General features: G+C 40.3%; 2 protein-coding genes across 2 annotated transcripts; one reads left to right on the top strand and one right to left on the bottom strand.

Moving 5' to 3' along the window:
• The first annotated feature begins 1,437 nt into the window (after window positions 1–1,437).
• SARC_09762 (hypothetical protein) lies at window positions 1,438–6,905 on the top strand. The gene is made up of 6 exons (XM_014296217.1): window positions 1,438–2,050; window positions 3,097–3,269; window positions 3,997–4,196; window positions 4,398–4,614; window positions 5,086–5,274; window positions 6,143–6,905. The coding sequence occupies exons 1-6, from the start codon at window positions 1,884–1,886 to the stop codon at window positions 6,238–6,240; spliced, it is 1,044 nt and encodes a 347-aa protein (XP_014151692.1). The 5' UTR covers window positions 1,438–1,883; the 3' UTR covers window positions 6,241–6,905.
• Window positions 6,906–8,893: 1,988 nt separating this feature from the next.
• Window positions 8,894–11,906, bottom strand: SARC_09760 (hypothetical protein; the record flags this gene model as incomplete). Its single annotated transcript, XM_014296216.1, has 3 exons — window positions 8,894–9,298; window positions 9,856–10,941; window positions 11,694–11,906. 3 exons carry the CDS (start codon window positions 11,904–11,906, stop codon window positions 8,894–8,896), a joined length of 1,704 nt encoding a protein of 567 aa, XP_014151691.1.
• Window positions 11,907–17,607: the final 5,701 nt, after the last annotated feature.

Below are 17,607 nucleotides of genomic sequence, written 5' to 3'. Positions count from 1 at the left end.
ATACATATATTTATATTTAGTATATCATATCGATGTAAATATTCTCGAATTAATGGTGGCTGGCGATTGGCGAACTTGTGCAAATTGTTCACAACTCCATCATTGATCATGCCACAATTCAAACTCAGTCAACAAACATACAAAAAATGAGTTGTATGGCTTATATTTAAACAAACTTAATTAATTCGTGTACATACAAACTTTTAATGGAAGATAGGTTTAATTGGTTGATAAAATATATAGAGGTTGGTCAATGACCATACAGTCACATAGACAAAGACCATATGAGTCGGACATACATGAGGCATCGACTCGTAAATATGTAATACATATCACAATGTAGTATGTAGTCAGTAGTCACTGACACAGACAGTTACTCGCACTCAGAGAGTCAGGATTCAGTTTCCGAGTCACAGACTCTTCACTGTCTGACAGACTAATTTTATTACTAACCTCATTCAGTTTCCCGTTTTAACTTTTTCAAAATGAAACGGTAAACGGTTCCGTTCAACTTTTATTCTGTATAGAGCCCTATGAAATTTGAAGTGGTGCAATTTCAAGGCCATCAATTTGTCTTAAACCTGGCAGGCCCGCCTGTCAGTCGAAATCAATGATTTGTATACTAGATATTAATTAGTTGCTATTTGCCATATAGTTCATTTCTTTAGAATTTAGATTTACATGTTGAGTGCAAATTTGAGAATTTCGTATTCTATTTTGACCTGTGAAAACTTTGTAACGTTTTCAAAACGAATCAGTATACGTTTCCGTTCAACTTTATTCTGTATACCATTAACGGATTGAGCTTAAGTCTCACAGGCACAGTGCACAGGCCCACAGCCCACGCCCCACGGCCCCACAGTTTTGAGTTTAGCATAAATAGCCATGTGTTATTTATTTTTTAAGACCAAACCAAACACTCGGAAACAAAAACAAATTGTCGTGAATAAACCAAGAGAGTCCAGCAGCCAGCTGAATAAATAAATAAAGACGTTTTGATTCATTTTTAAAAACAAATACACATAAATAATTCTCTTTTTTTTTAAAGACCAACAATATGTACATCTGTAAATACATACTGTGTCTAATACATCTTTATTTTTTTTCAAATCGCCCTCAAATCAAACATTTTGTTTTTATTTTGTTTTTTTTAAATTGTTTTATATTGAATTGTATTTATTTATTTTGCTTTTATCTTTTGTCCACTGTGAGTTTGTGATTCTGTGAGTCTGTTGTACTGGACTGTGACTGAGAAAACATTCAAATGTTTGTTTTGCGGGAAAAAAAAAGAATAGGATTACGCTGCGAAAAAAATGCATGACACGTCACAAAACTGACAATGGGCACGTTGACATGTGTGGGGGAGATAATTGAAATACTGTCAATAATCAGATAGTAGAACGTTTGCCCGGCAAGGCTGAACTCGAAACTGACACTCTGCGTCTCTCTCTAACTAGAGTAGAGAGAGTGTACTATAGTGAGAGTCGTATTTATTTATACATAGACTGGTCACTCTACTAGTAGAGTAGAGAGATAGAGACACTACTATAGACTTTAGAGAGAGCGTCCTTTACATAATCTTGTATATTGACAAGATATCGCTCTCGAAGCGCAGCTATTTGAAACAAGCACATATATAGTGTTCGTCACCGTCACAAATAGATTCCTACAGGTAGCGGTTCCCTTGAATCGCTCGTGTTCGTTCTACCTCTGAGGGCTCATCACTTTCGGTATAGAATTTTTATCAACGAGTAGCCTGTGCTACAGTCGCTGAAAACGTCTATGTGTACACACGCGCACACACATTAGTATATATATATACCAGCTGTATACTTATACATACCAGCTTTATAGTATTATTTTTCATTTGATCATATTCTAAGATGGCCACACAAACACACACTTCCACTGCAACTCATGCGCACTTACCAGTTAACGGGGGTGTTGCAACATGGTCTCCAGCACCGGAGAAGAAAGCAACTGCAAATACTATTATTGCAGAAAGAACAAAAGCCAAGCCGCCCACGTCTGTGCATCTATTCGCTGGAGGGTATGTTGTTGTGTGTGAAACATATGGGCTCTTTAGTCTACCTGGTGATATATGAACGTTTACTTACATCTACAGAAATATAATCGTGGATACAAGCGCTTTATTTTATACAACTGTGTATCAGGATAAGTTTATATGTTCTCAGACAGGAATTGAATTTTTTGTGAATATTTTGGCTGTTAGGACTAAAGTTTGTGCGTACGAAATAATGTGTTATAAATGCAGGCAATTGAAAGTATAATTGTACTCAGAAAACAATAACATGAGAGTGCGAGTATTTTTCAAGTATTTTAAAACACGTGTATATATATTATATATATATATATATATATATGTGTGTGTGTGTGTGTGCATATTATGTATCTGTTATGTATATATAAATAATATATTTATCTATATATGTATATATATATAACATGTACGTATTGCCTATAATATATATATATTTACATATACATATTGAGATATATATACATATTTGTGTGTGTGTGTATATACATTTACATAAATACACATATACACGTGTAAATATGCATACATAAATATATAAACAAAAACATATATAAAATACACCTATATGTATATGTATATATTGATATATGTGTGCATGTATACATCTACATAAATACACATAAATATGTAACTATGCATCCATATGTATACATCATTATATATAAATATATATTGATATATATATATCTATATCTATTGATATATATATGTGTGTGTGTGTTTCTGTTCATGTCTATTTTTATAAATGTATATGCATATGCTGAAGTATATGTCTATGATAATATAATAGCATTTATCCACAAGTATGTTACTGTTGATATTGTGATTTATACATTTTCTAATTATATAATGAATGCCTCGAAATGCATATGCGGACACGATCTCTTCCAGTCACCGCTCGCACATCTGCGGCGTATTTAGATCTATATTGTATTCATCTATATGTATATATATATATATGTATATAGTATACATGCACATGTAGCTGATCAATTCAATTTCTGTATCACTCAACCAATCCCTTCAACCGTTAGACTGGGTGGAATGATGGGAGCATGTGTCACGAATCCAATGGAAGTGGTCAAGACCCGATTACAATCTACCAAGTACAACTTTGCGTCCGGTAAACACTTGGGCGTTCTTCCTTTCCTGAAAGAAGTCTATCATAAGGAGGGCTTCCGAGCACTTTACAAAGGTCTTACACCAGGTATGTACATATATATATGTATATATACGAGCATCCAAGACTAAATATATATGTCTGAGCATCTCTGACTAAGATGTACGTATGGGTAAGAAACTTCTGTCGGAATGCGACCTTGATATACACCATGTATGTGGTTACCTTGAGAATCGGGTAGGATTTCCATGTGTGCAACTCTTCATCTGTGGTTATGTGGGCGGCTGTGGGATATCACTGTGTTCCCACAGGGCTCATGTAGTCCGAATGAGTTCACTGTGCCCTATGTGTCCTATTCCTATTCGTAAGCGCGTGTTTAAAGTTCGGTATATGATTTTAGGCGATGGGTCAATTTTTTCCCTCACCTGTGTGGCCGTAGGATTATCTTCCATGTCTTGTAAATAGTTTGCTGGAGTTGAGGTATGCATTGACCACAGCGAATGTTTGTGTGGGAGTTCTCCTGTAATGCGCCTGTTACCAGCTTGTTTGCGTCTTGCTGACTGTAGCATGTCCGAAATAATCGGGGCTGGTGATGTAGTGTAGTTCACTAGGGCGTGGAGTGTTAGCAACATAGCGCATGCATGTGCACTGAACCATCCCTTTACCGCCAAACGTGTCACCTGAACGCTTTCACAAACTCATCTCTCTTTGTTCTGGCTCCACTATAGCCCTGACTGGCATTGTACAACCCTGTCCGTGAACTAGATGGTGTTGCTAGCCTATACTAACTTCCTAGGCGGTTTCACCTCTACAGCCCTCATTGGCATCATACCCGCCCGATCATGCTACTTCATGATTTATCAGCGATCAAAGCACGAGTTCACACATTTAAATGGCGGGAAAGACAGCCCGTTCATACACATGGCTGGTGCCAGCATGTCGGGGTTTACAACGAATACACTGACAAATCCGCTCTGGGTGGTTAAGACCCGTATGCAGCTGAGCACTACGAAAGTATGTTATGTATGCCGTTGTAATGGTTCTATATGTATGTATGTATCCATGGGTTTTTTATGTATATATATATAATTCGGAATTAGTTTTTTGCATTGGAAAGCATTGATACTAGCATATATCAGCCCTGCTGTTGGCCTAGCTCCGTGTATTCGTCGTCTATTGTCTGACTTCTTATTGCAATTTCACCATAACTTGCAGCTTAAAACAAAGAACACCAGTACAGCGCACAGAATGATTGCCAGCGCGAAGGAAATCTATACCGAAAGGGGTGTTAAAGGGTTTTACAGGGGGCTGACTGCGTCATATGCGGGGATAAGTGAAACTATAGTACAGTTTGTGATCTATGAGAAGCTCAAGAAGATTATTGCTGGCTATAATGAGAGTAGGGGGTTGGACGAGCATTCGAAGAGCAACGGTAGGTGTATACACCGATATTGTGTGGTGGAATATATTTATGTATATATATATCGATCTGTATATCTAAATATCTTTACGAGTATATGTCATGGTTCGTGTCACTGTCTAATTTAGATACACGAGGAGCTTTCTTCACTATACCGAAAGCAGAGGAATGGCCGAGTATTGCAATGACAATACGTTTTTCTCCACCTTATTCCCACGCAGTTACCACCTATGCAGTGGGACACCCACGGCCCAACAACACGTGTATATGCAGTGTACACATCACATACACGTAGCACCACAGGTGTATATGCAGTGTACACATCACATACACATAGCACCACGTGTGTACCCTCCATTGGCTCATGTCTGCCTGAATTTTTACTTCCTATGCACAAGAATATCACACACTCATGCGCACTACCCCATTCAAGTATTCGTCTTATGCTCATGATCTATCTGTCGTCATCGTTTTCCCATACAGTTGCCGTTCAAACTGTGGGCGCAGCAGCGAGTGCCAAGTTAATTGCCTGTCTGTTAACGTACCCACACGAGGTAATACGCACACGCATGCGAGAGCCTCCGTCGTTCTTCTATCCCATTTCGTACAGGAAGTTTTTTCCGGCACTTATCGGCACAGCGCGATACGAGGGAATACCAGGATTGTACAGTGGTATGTATGTATGTATATGTTTATTTATATGTGTCTGTGTATATGTATATGTTTGTATATATTCCTATGTTATTATATTGTTAGGCCGACTACACCGGTGACAAAATTTAGGTTTCAAAAATTTGCTGGAACAAATGGAATACTGCGTGTCTATTGGTGAATTTGATTTTCAGCTTAAAACGGGTGCGGAACTTCTCAAAAGTCGTAGTTACGCCAACACTTAAATATCAAAGAACGTATCATTATTAACCACACAGAATGTAGACACGGGAAGTTTTCAGATATATAAAAAAAGATTGAGCGAACGATTTTTTGCGCTATATTGACAGAATTGGGGGCCTAGATTTTGTCAAAACAGGTTAAAAGAATCCACTTTCCAAAAATTCGCACCATATTTTATTCCCGTTGCGGACTCATTGTCAAAATTTTGATTTTGTTGCACGAATTGTGTCACCGGCGTGGTCGGCCTTATACTGTTATATTTATACATCATTGTGTTTTATATATATATATAGTATGATGAGTATGAAGTGGTACTATATGCGTTGCAGATGTCGTACGCATATGTATGCAAGAGCCTGTTCGTTCTCCTTCCCCGTCCTGATGCAACTGTACAGCGTGATACGAATGAATACTCGGATACTGGTCGCTTCACGACATCTCTATCTCCACTGTATCCATGAGGTTCTGTTCCGTACACTCCCCTCTCATACTTGTCTAACCTATTTCTCTGTACATTCACAGGTTTGGTCTAACCTATCTCTCTATACATTCACAGGTTTTAACCCATCTCTTTATACATTCACAGGTTTTAACCCATCTCTTTATACATTCACAGGTTTTAATCTATCTCTTTATACATTCACAGGTTTGACTGCACATCTATGCCGTGTGTTGCCGAACACAGCCATTATGTTCACGTGCTACGAGTTGACTGTGCGGGCTTGGGAGCGACGGCATCTCTGAGCCATTCAGTCATATCGCTCGTAAGATTCGCAAATGTTTGGATGGATTATCAAATTATCAGATTGATTTATTTATATTTCGGCTGATTTCCGTTATCATAGACACACGTGTATCTCAATACGGTGCACACATACCATCTATTTACCTCGACCGAGAAATGGACACGTCATGTACAGACACACGTGTATGTTTGAGTACGGTGTAGGTCCTATAGAACTTCTGGGGAACCGGGGGAGGGGGGGTTGGTTAGGTTTGCAACCTCGACTATCGCAACACCTACGCTCTGGCATTGCATGCGACATGGTGGTTGAGTTGACTGTATATGTTCAACTGTCCTCCTGACTGACTGTATTAAGCTACCACGAAATGAGGTAACGTATCCTCGGCGCGATATACCACGGATTGAGTCTTAACTGATGCGCGTCTCTATAGCTCTGAAGTGATGGGCGTTACATGAAGTCAGCTGCTACATGCGCACACATAGGCAGCATAGTAAAGGAACATAGTATCAGATTTTAACATGTATATATACCATACACATATGGATATGCTATACATAATAGGTTATTCGCCGGGTCATCGTTGTAACGTTGAGATGATGCATATGAGCACACTGGCGTAAGAGAATATAATTTCAGTCCGTTGATAATAAACTGTTGCAATGCTGCAAGACATTGATGCAGGCGTATTTCATCATCTTTTGGGCGCTGAGTATTCATCATGTTCACGCTAGTTGATCCTTCCATTCATGCAATAGTTCCGATTTCTTTGAGGGAGATGTAGACTTAGAATTGTGGTATCAGGGTTATGTTAGTCTATAACAGTTAATTGGGAATCCAGCAAACGTCATCTCAAACCAGCCCACGCATGTACCAAATTAAACCACCCCATGTATGGATCAAGGGGACCAATTTAGACGGTTACTTCACGTACGTGCCCCTTATTCCGGATCGATTGTAATGTTTGGCCGTACCATAAGGCGGTTGGATTTCTGAATTGTGTTTGCTTATTCTGAAGCTTTTGGAAACTTGTACTCGTTTTATGTGAATGAAATGTCAGCCTGGAACAATATCATGGTATTTACTTTTGTATCCCTTGTGTACTTAAATGCTGTTACTATGTAGAGTGGCAAGTGCCGACGGTCCGTCATCAAAATACTTTGCGAACTATGACTGGCTGTCAGTGATTTTGTGACCCAATTTTCTCAACGATAGGACAACTTTTCGAGCGCAAAATCAAGAACTATTGGCATCGATTTGGCCCGATAAAAGGCTGTAACCTTTATTTACCCCTGCGTTAAACATTGAAGGTGTAACTTATATGCTATATGGACCCTTTATTAGGCCAATGATTCCCAAACGCGAAATATGAAGAGGATTCTTATCTGCGCAAAAAACGTGACTGACAGACAGAAATGCAATATGGAAAGGACTGGGGGGGGGACAAGACGCTTTCCTAGTTCGGGACAAGTCTCGGTCCTAGAGCCCTATCCTAATAAGAACCGGACAGGGCACGATCAGACCTAAGATGGTTTATACCATATATAGTCAATGATGAACAAGGCTTAGAATTATTATTATTTATTAGGTTTAAATACGACATACTTCTATGTCGGACACAACTAAGCTATGGTTCTTCTTACACCGTCGCTCAGGTATGAGCTTCATCTGGTTGTTTACCAATAGTCAATAAACCGTAGTGTACAGAACGGACTACAAGTGATTGAAAATCGAACTGTATATGTACCCCTCTCCTTCCTCATGTTGTTGAGACAGACGGTGCACCTGATGGGGACCATTAATCTATATAATTTTGTAGGTTAGTTTGATGAACTAACGACGACGAACAGTATTTTATAATTAATATTCTCTGTTGACTTGTCAGAGCGGAATAGTTCCCAAAATGAAGACGGACATCCTACAGGCCTTGCCTGCTTATATATATCCCGGATATTATTGTCTGTATATTCTTATGTTGTAACCAATTTCAGTCTATGATTTGATCTGCGGCGTTTACGTGAATACTTATCGCGTACTTTTGCCTGCAATTTGGGGCTTAACATATTTAAGCATTTGGGGTATAGGGTATCTGTTGGAGTGATGCAATGTGCCTGCAGTCGACATCCATGCAGCTGCTGATAATGATACAGTACAGCTACATAGCTACCCTCCCGGTGCAACTTCGGCGTTTCTGTCTGCGAAGTTTGAATGTGCTACAGGGTTCGCGAAAACCCCCTACCCCACCAAGTCCTTTTGGGCACCCCCATGACCAAGACTATAGTCGAATGGACTGGACTTGGACTTGCTGCACGCCCAGAGTATACATACAGCAACTGGTTTGGCTTCAACCATCTTATTCTATGCACGAATGGGCTAATTGGGCCGCCGGTGCTATGCCTTGACCACACACTCCTATTATGTTCGAATGTGTTGCTTGTATGTTCTTCAGCACACATTCTGTACCTGGTTAAGCTTCGGCAATGCCACAAGCTTGCTCTCGCGGTTCGCTCTCCGCGTACAGTCAGAAACTGGTGCCTCGTCAGAGTATGTGACTGATTCAATAGTACCAGACTGCGACTGATTCAATATTACCACACTGTGACTGATTCAATAGTACCAGACTGGATCAAAATGTGCTGGCGTACTTCTTCTATTCAACACACATTCAGCAACTGGTTCTGCCTCAGCAACGCCACCAATTTGTCCTCCCGGTCCATTTTCTGCGTCCACGCCTGATACTCCTCACTGGCCAGAAAAGTGGCCAGCAAGTTAGAAGTCACCAGCAGGGTAATCTCCCTGAAAGCACCGTCAAAAACCTCCATGGGGACGCTCTCTGTGTATTGCTTATTGCTGAGCCGTCCGATGATTGTATTCCTTTCCAGGTGGCTGATGTTTACCTGATGCACGCTTTGGGTTGCTATGTATGTCTCTAGAATGTGCTTGCGGGTCGCCTCTTGCTCTGCCTTGGTGCGACAGGTCCGACCTTTCAGCACAGCTACGAGAAACAAAATGCTCTCCTGGCGCACTGTTTTGCGCGAGAATTCTAAGAATAGCGCGGCCTGTTCAAATGTAATGAAAGGCGAAACAATAAGTCACAACTGAACGTGTGAATTTTGTGAAGGGAACGTGTGAACTAATCGAACTAGAACAGCGCTGGGCTAGTATGTACACAGATACGCTTGTATACATACAGACTCGCTTTGTATATAAACAGATACGCTTTATAGATAAACAGATACGCTTTGTATATAAACAGATACGCTTTGTATATCAACAGATACGCTTATTAGAAGTCAGGTATCAATATTCGAAAGCGCACACATAAAATGAATTAAAGTTTGGAACGTGCTCATCCGATATGTGTGTATATTATAATAATTCAAACGTCTATTCACGGCATCTATAAGTCCGCTAAAGGATGTTTGTATGCATACACATACCCAAGCTTTGCACGACCACCCAAGTAAATGCATATTATGTATACGAAAATACGATGAGACGCGCAGATAAGGTCAAAATCCACAGTTTGAAGGGGATGTATTGAATAATCGTAACAACTGATATAACTGTATTGGTACATGACCTGACATGATCATACATGTACACACATACTTACCGTCTCTTCGATCTTTAGCAAACCTACTACCCCTTCAGTATATGCCATTTCTCTGTAGTGATCGCCGGTCATATCGATGTTCGAGAGTGTTTCGACGCCTTTCCAATGCCTACTAAGCACACGAACGGCCACAAACGCGAAGTGCTCGAGCCCGAATATCCAAACTTTCATCAGAGGCTCGTAGAACCACAGTATAATCACATTTAGGGGGTGATTTACAACCATTCCAAAGCTTACAACTGAGCCTACGAAGATGGTGAAGGTCGTGAACATGCGCACATTCCCCCAGTAGTCGTTGAAGCTCTTTCGAGCCGATCGCGCTCTCCACGCGCACACGTAGTAGTGTACGATGCACACCACCAGAAACGTGATTGTGCCTGAGTACGTTTCAGCGGTGGTACAATCATCCTTGATATACCTACATGCCATCAACGACGTAAATGATGTACACACATACAGCACTAAGTAGAATACCGGCACTTTCCAGTAGCGCGGCTCGATGTTGCGATTGCCGGTCAATTCGAAGATATAGTGCATACGTGCGACGATGGGAACGATCGTGCTCAGAGCACAGAAGTTCATGAACACTAGCGAGACGAATACGGTCTGTACCCATACTTCATTGAGTGTCTTACCGTCGGCGTTCAACCCCTTGAGACTGGTAATTTGCAGCAGCAAGGCAGCCGTACACAGCACAGACACCTCGAGCAGGAAGGCGCACACACAGTAGTGGACAATAAACCCGTGGTGGCGGCTCCGAACTTCGGGCTCGTTCCAGTACTTGACGAAGAATACAACGAGCAGCAGCAAGCAGACGACCGTCCCCCCATGGGCGATACAGACGTATGTGAATGCCATATAGCCCTTCTGCAAAACGATGTCCTCGTCTGCAGCGGACGAGGTCAGCCAGTAGAATAGGGCGCCTAACAGGAACACCAGGGGGTATACTATCAGGGCCAACACCCAGGAGTATAAATTGTAGGCCTTCCGCACTTCTTCGACCCGGGCTTTGTATTTCTGCCGAGTGTCATACTCGGTGGAACAGTGTGCGTCCCGGATCTCGTCCTCTGACGAGATTTTCAGCGGCTGTAGGAGAAGAGAGGTGTGAATGTTGCGAATAGACATGTGATAGTTTTTAAAGTCCATGTATATACATAAGAGTGATAATTGCTGTAAAGGACAATTGTAGCAGAGAATTACGTAAAGAAGCACATATAGATACGTGTCAGTTGGTGGGCTATGTGCATACTGAGCGGTTAAGGCAAGGGTAACAGTATATATTTGAGGTAAGTACAGAGAATGCTTATAGTATTGCGCGTGTCAATATCTCTGTATTAAAGTGGAGTGTTCCTAATTAGTTATAGAAGGCACGTGTTAAATTGTAGTGGTTATTCAATTTCCGACGACCCAAGTATAAAGTCCTTGGAATGCGCGTAGTAAACGTTGATGAATTCGAAGTGTTCATATGCGAGAAAAGCGCTCCCGATGCGGATGCCACAAAAAACCGTTTTAGAATAGGTGCAAGACAATACCATTCACAAACATCCCTTCCTAGATAGTATAGTTATGATCATTTACGTGCGTGCCTCTGTAAATTTAGAACAAAATAATGGTTTTTCCACACATAACATTTACTGTTTCCTACATACACCATACGATTAAAACAAGAACATGTATAAACAAGAGACGACATATTCAAGTGTATAAACAGGATACAAACCAAATGTTTTCTCAGTCGGTGGGCACTGCACATATACATGTACTCAACGTTAATGACATCAAACATATATACCATACATTTATATAGAAGAATGAACCAGTCATTTCAAAACACTTACCGATGATGGAATGAAGAATTGATTCTTCTTTGGGCAACTTGTACTTTCGAAAGTGCCAACTAGAGGAGATTTAAGTACGTCAAGTTTATCATGAACTTGTCCGGAACTGCTACTGGTGACCATACTCCCAACGCTCTCTAACTCTATCGAACTCTGCCCTGTAGAAGATGTTTTAGGATCAACTACTATCTCTAAATTAGCTGAGCCCTCCATATCGACATCGAGTTGGCTAAAATTGAGTATTGACTCTATGAGGCCTGAAATATCAATATGTTTAATGCTGCGAATATATCTATTCGTGTCTATCTGGCTTGGTAATCGACAGCAGCCCTCGGGTGGCAGTTGTGAGTATGCAATCTATGCTACCTGCTGCTATACAGCGGCCACCCTACCAGTCAATCTCGTGCTATAAGTAGATCACAGCTGTGTTCAAAATACCAAATTGTCGATGTTGTGTGGACTGCGGAGTGCGGACCAGTGTATCCACGTCAAGCTTTTATTTGATCTGCATTAGGCATCCAGCGACCCCAGGCTTCAGTCTTCACGCACAGGCTCCAAACCCATACGTATATTTAACGGTAACAAATTCAAACCGTATGTAGTGTCAAGCCGTCAACTTTTAAGAGAATACTAAGGCCGCTTTTGCCAACTTCGGAAAAATATACGAAAATACTGTCTAAAAAATTATGGCTCAGTATTTTTGTGTACTTCTTTTGGAATATAGGACCTGAAAATTTCCGGAACATTTTGAAATATAGCGTCGGTTATATTTGAAACTATGGATGAATATTCGCTGAGTGTTTCAATTTGAACAGTTGGCAAAAGCGCGAACAAACAAGAAATTATCCGTGAGTTGTTCCAAAATAAACAAAAGGATTTCATTGGACCTTCATCTCCAAACATTTCTATTGCATCCCATATATCGTTATGAAATTTTGGCGGTTTCGAATACACGTCAGTTTGTTTGACACTTGTGTAGAATATTTGCCTGTTGGTTACGTATATGTACGCATATATTCGCGACCATAAATAAGAGAGCCATATGCTGATTACTTACTTGCAACTGGCATTCTTCGCACTCCTCATCGTAGCCTGTTTCCCCGCACATACTACCCAAAGTCCCAACAAAGCGTAAATACAAGATGAAGTTTTAATAAAACTGGAGAATATGTACATATACATAATTTATATATTTACAAATTGAAGTGTCGAAAACTGAAAATACGTGTGTTTTGTGATATGCTTTTTCGCGCTCAAAAGCCAAAGAGTATTCCGAAATTAGAATGCTCTTTCTTCATTCATCTCTTTGTCAAAATGAAAAAGAGGCGTAACCCTCTTTTTCTTTCTCAAAGAAATATACAACAAAATGAAATACTGATTCAATATTTTTACGTCGTAAAATGCAAAATTTGGAATTGGCAAAAGCAACAGAATTGACAATGTACAAAATATTAAAATTTTGAAATACTGAAAAATGAAATTAAAAATTTCTTCAATATTTTGAAATTATGAAGAAAATATGGACTCGCGTAAAAAATTATGAAATGTATCGCTATAAAATATGAGCAAGTATTTGTCAAATAATAAAAATAAATACCACAACAATTGATGTGTAATAGAGCTAAAAATAAAATGCGAGGGCTAAACCTAAACGAAAGAGACTTTTTAAAATAAAATAAATATCCGCATAATGAACTTTGCGCCTTGCACCCTTTTCTGCTGCACAGTATATATATTTTTCAAAAACAAACGTGTATAGGTGCTGCAGTGACCATTGGGGTGGTGGGCTGGTGGCAGGTCCGCAGGTGGGGTTAAACCGTAATCGACAGTCATGACCCTCTAGTAGAGAAGAAAAATAATAATATGCCTGATCGAACTATTTATGTAAATATGGCCGCGCGACAGTCATGTCTTCTCTCTCTTGACATGCTGCCGCCAGGCGCCGTGCCGGAGTCACCGGACGGCGAACAATGCCTTGTGTATCGTTTTAGAAAGAAAAAATGTCATCAAGGTCGGGGCACTTTGTTTCTTTTTTTATTTTCTTTTATAATATTACGTCGCTAACTCCCTCTCTAGAACTGAACTACATGTTTACTCCTTTGAAATTGTCTAAGCTTAATGGCTACTCCTGTGGGATATTTATTTTATTCAAAAGCAGGAGCCACTCATACTACGCGGTGTTTAAGTACTCAGCCAACGGATGAGTCCCACGCGTTTATTTATCTACACCTGCTAATGTGGTGAACTGGGGTGAAGTGGTGATGGCTTGGAATTTGGATAACTGTAGCCTGTAGACTGTAGGTCTATGTGGGACTATGGGTCAGGGTTTATTTTAAAATATGTACAGTCATACACTTTATGTATTTATCACTAAAAGCTTCAGTTATAAAGTCCCTCAGAACTTATTTATTCCAAATAGAGAATAAAGTGAAGCTTTTTATGCCCATTTTAGACCCTATACATGAATATAGAAAGGCCCAATACAAGAAACACGATATGAGACCAGCGGTAGCAGAGATACGGTTAATGGGGGCTTCCCGCCCCCGCCCCCCAACAACAACAACAACATAATTGGAAATCTGGACCGAAACGTGAACCAAAATTGAAGTTGCACTTTTAAAAAACCATGGGGCGCGCTTTCCCAAAAGAAATAAGGGTACAAAAACCCAAAATTCAAAATTAACGCAATAGAAACGAACAGTCGAACAACCCCCCCCACACACACACCCAACAACAACCAAAAAGAAATTGGATATCGGGACCCAAACTTGAACCAAAATGGAAGTTGCAATTTAACCGTGGGGCGCGCTTTCGCAAAACAAATAAGACAAATAAGGGAACGAACCCCCAAAAATAAAATTTTCAATTCCCCGTCTTTTCAGAGCTTTGAGTTTCTCACCGACGTCAGCGGTGTTTTATTTCTATATATATATAAAATACATCAGGCGTTTCGGACTTTCGAATGTGCAACTTTGTTTTAGGGTTTATTTTGGCCCTAAAAGGGGGGGGGGAGGCATAGCCTACTAAAAAAACAGGGGGGATTTATAAATTATATATCTGACTTGACCTATGTATGGACCCCCTCCTCGGCCCTTACAAATTGTACAAAGTGCGACCACAGTACGGTTTCGCGTACTTGTACCGCAATCCTATATACTTCACAGTACATAAATGGGCAGTATAAACGGCGCATCTGTGAGGACGAAAGGCTCGCCAACAAATAATTATATCACTTGATACTAATCTTTGGCTAGCACAGGGGTCAGAAAAAGCCATATATGTACTACACATTTCTATATCCAAAATGCACCAAAAGCCCAAAAAAATCCAGGGCTGGGGGCTGGGTGGACCCTTTTTTACAACAAAGTAGCACATTCGAACCGCCCAAAACCAAAACAAAACATTTTGTTTCCAGCACCTGATCAGCATTTCAATTTTCATAGAAGCTGTATAAATAAATAAAATCATAGCCTTCTAGAAAAACAGATCTATTTATTTATTTTTTAAATCTGTTTTTCTAGAAGGTGGTCGACGCGAGTGGTGACTGGTGACTCGGTCTATTTTACTCTCCATTTGTTTTTGTTTCGTTTTTAAAAACAAAAAGCAAAAAAATGGTTCTTGCTTTTTGTTGTATTTACATGATGTTTTCTTTTTGTATATGGCGGGTTTAGGGTTTAGGATTTAGGGTTTAGGGTTCGGATGTGCTACTTTGGTTTAGCCACCGGAGAGGGTCCGAAAACAAGGGGGGGGGGGGGGACTTTTGACTTATTATTTTGTCCTGACCCCTATTTGTATCCATAGGGTTTCAGGCCAGATTGGGTCTCAAATTCTCAATACTTCTATGAATCCAACTAAAAGCCAATATGAAGCCAATTCAAAGCCAATATGAAACCAATATGAAGCCAATATGAAGCCAATACGAAGCCAACATGAAGCCAACATGAACCCAAATTGAAGCCAACTAAAAGCCAATATGAAGCCAAATTCGCCCCAAAATGAACCCAACAACGGAAAGCCTCTATAGTCATCAGTTTTAAATACCGAACTCGGAACTGCGTCAATATTTTACGCAATTGTTTTAGTGTGGCAGTCCAAAACAGGCCCATATATGTCGAAAATGCATCTGAAGTTAAAAGTCACAAATGCACTCGAAGTCCCAAAACCCAGAGTGGGGGGGCTAAACCAAAGTAGCATATCCGAACCGCCTAAAAAAAACACATAAAAAATAAAAACAACAGGATATTCACTATTTACATATTCAAGCCTGACGGCTCACACAGTTGGCACTGAAAAATATTTATTTATTCATTTTAAATATGTAGACTGCTTCTAAATGACTTGACAGTTGACGGTGATGACACTTCTTTAGAGTTGAGACTCTTGAGACTTAAGACTTGAGACTTGAAGAGTTGAGACTCGAGTGAGAGAATGTTGAATTTCCCTCCAATTTCCAAAAGCAGCAAAATTGATCTAAAAAATACTTTGTTTTTCTTTGTTTTTTCTTGTGTTCTTGTTTGCTCTTTTTGTCCGTTTGTTCGATCGCCATGCTGACAAATCACAAAATAGCTTCTTTTTTTTTGTTTAAAAAAGACAAACCCTTTGGAGTTTGGACTCACCCTCTCTATGCTACTCGCCAAACTGGGTTGTTCACAATCTCAACTAGGTTTACCAACATATTCTTGACAACAAATTATCTTGGATACGCTCAAACCATATGTATGTTACAATGTATGAACATATGGCATGGCTCTCATAGCCGTTGTAGTGGTTCGGGAAAGATCGATGGGAAGTAATGGGAAGTAAATTCCCGTTTGAAGCTTGGGCCAAGTGAGTCGACGATGGAGGATATGCGCTGAGTCAATTCGGGCCGGTGCTGACAAAACACTGATACCATCGAATGTGCCATGTATTCGCTTGCTGATCTACTACCTGAGGTACGGATCGGTACAAAATGTTGTTTAGCTTATTAGGTTAAGGGCTTTATTTGTGAATTTCAATCTCACTATGTCAGCATCCGATACTGATGATAGTGAAATCCCTCGCCCAAACGGGGATTTCGACCTCGACTGAGCTGAACTCCGTTACAGTGGGTCTAACTACGACTATAGGTACAACGAATTATTATACAGCACTGCAGCCACCCACTCCATCCACAAACGCCGATACCGGAGTACGCTAACGCATCGACTATTGCTTTCCGCGAAAGGACAAATAAGGATCACAACTGCCACCGTGCACGTGCCATTCTTATTAGGTTTTTCTTGAAGAAGATCTGACATAATCTTATAATCACCAATATCACCGCCGACCTATGAAATTTGATGTCATTTCTTGTCAACAAGTACTCTTATTGCTCGGATTACAGCCTTCACGAGCACTGATGTGGAACCGGTTCACGTTTGGACCGCGAGATGCTGTGAATTACAGAATGATGCAAAAGATCAAGGTTTAATTTTCACGGACAAATTTATCACATCAATCTTTATCGGATATTAGTCACAAACGGGCCAGGAACAAGCACTTGGTTACTTATGACTCTACTACCACATCTTTATTTACATTATGTGAGCATCTTGATGATTGGAAAAAGTCTGACCCCGAGACAAAAACTGCAGAGAGTCCAGTAGTAGCTTATGTCCGTTCCAAATCCTCTGTCACTGTTCCGCCAGTACCTCGAACCTAGTCTTCGGACTCCAACAACACCACCATGCTTTATCTGCTGGAAAACTACACGTACATCGTGCATCTACATGACCCATTGCATTTGGCAAGTGTGGAACCAAAGGCCTCAGTAATGCAACATGCCCTGAAGTGAAACTCAAAGGCAAAATTTGTCACATGGATGGACACAATGAAATCTGATGTAGCCGGTTAATACATCTTTATTAATCGACGGAGGTGCAACTGTCAAATT

The sequence above is a fragment of the Sphaeroforma arctica genome, assembly GCF_001186125.1.
Source record: "Sphaeroforma arctica JP610 unplaced genomic scaffold supercont1.1034, whole genome shotgun sequence".
Lineage (NCBI taxonomy): Eukaryota > Ichthyosporea > Ichthyophonida > Sphaeroforma > Sphaeroforma arctica.
The sequence above is the reverse complement of the archived record's forward strand: the minus strand, read 5'-3'. Positions and strand labels throughout refer to the sequence as shown.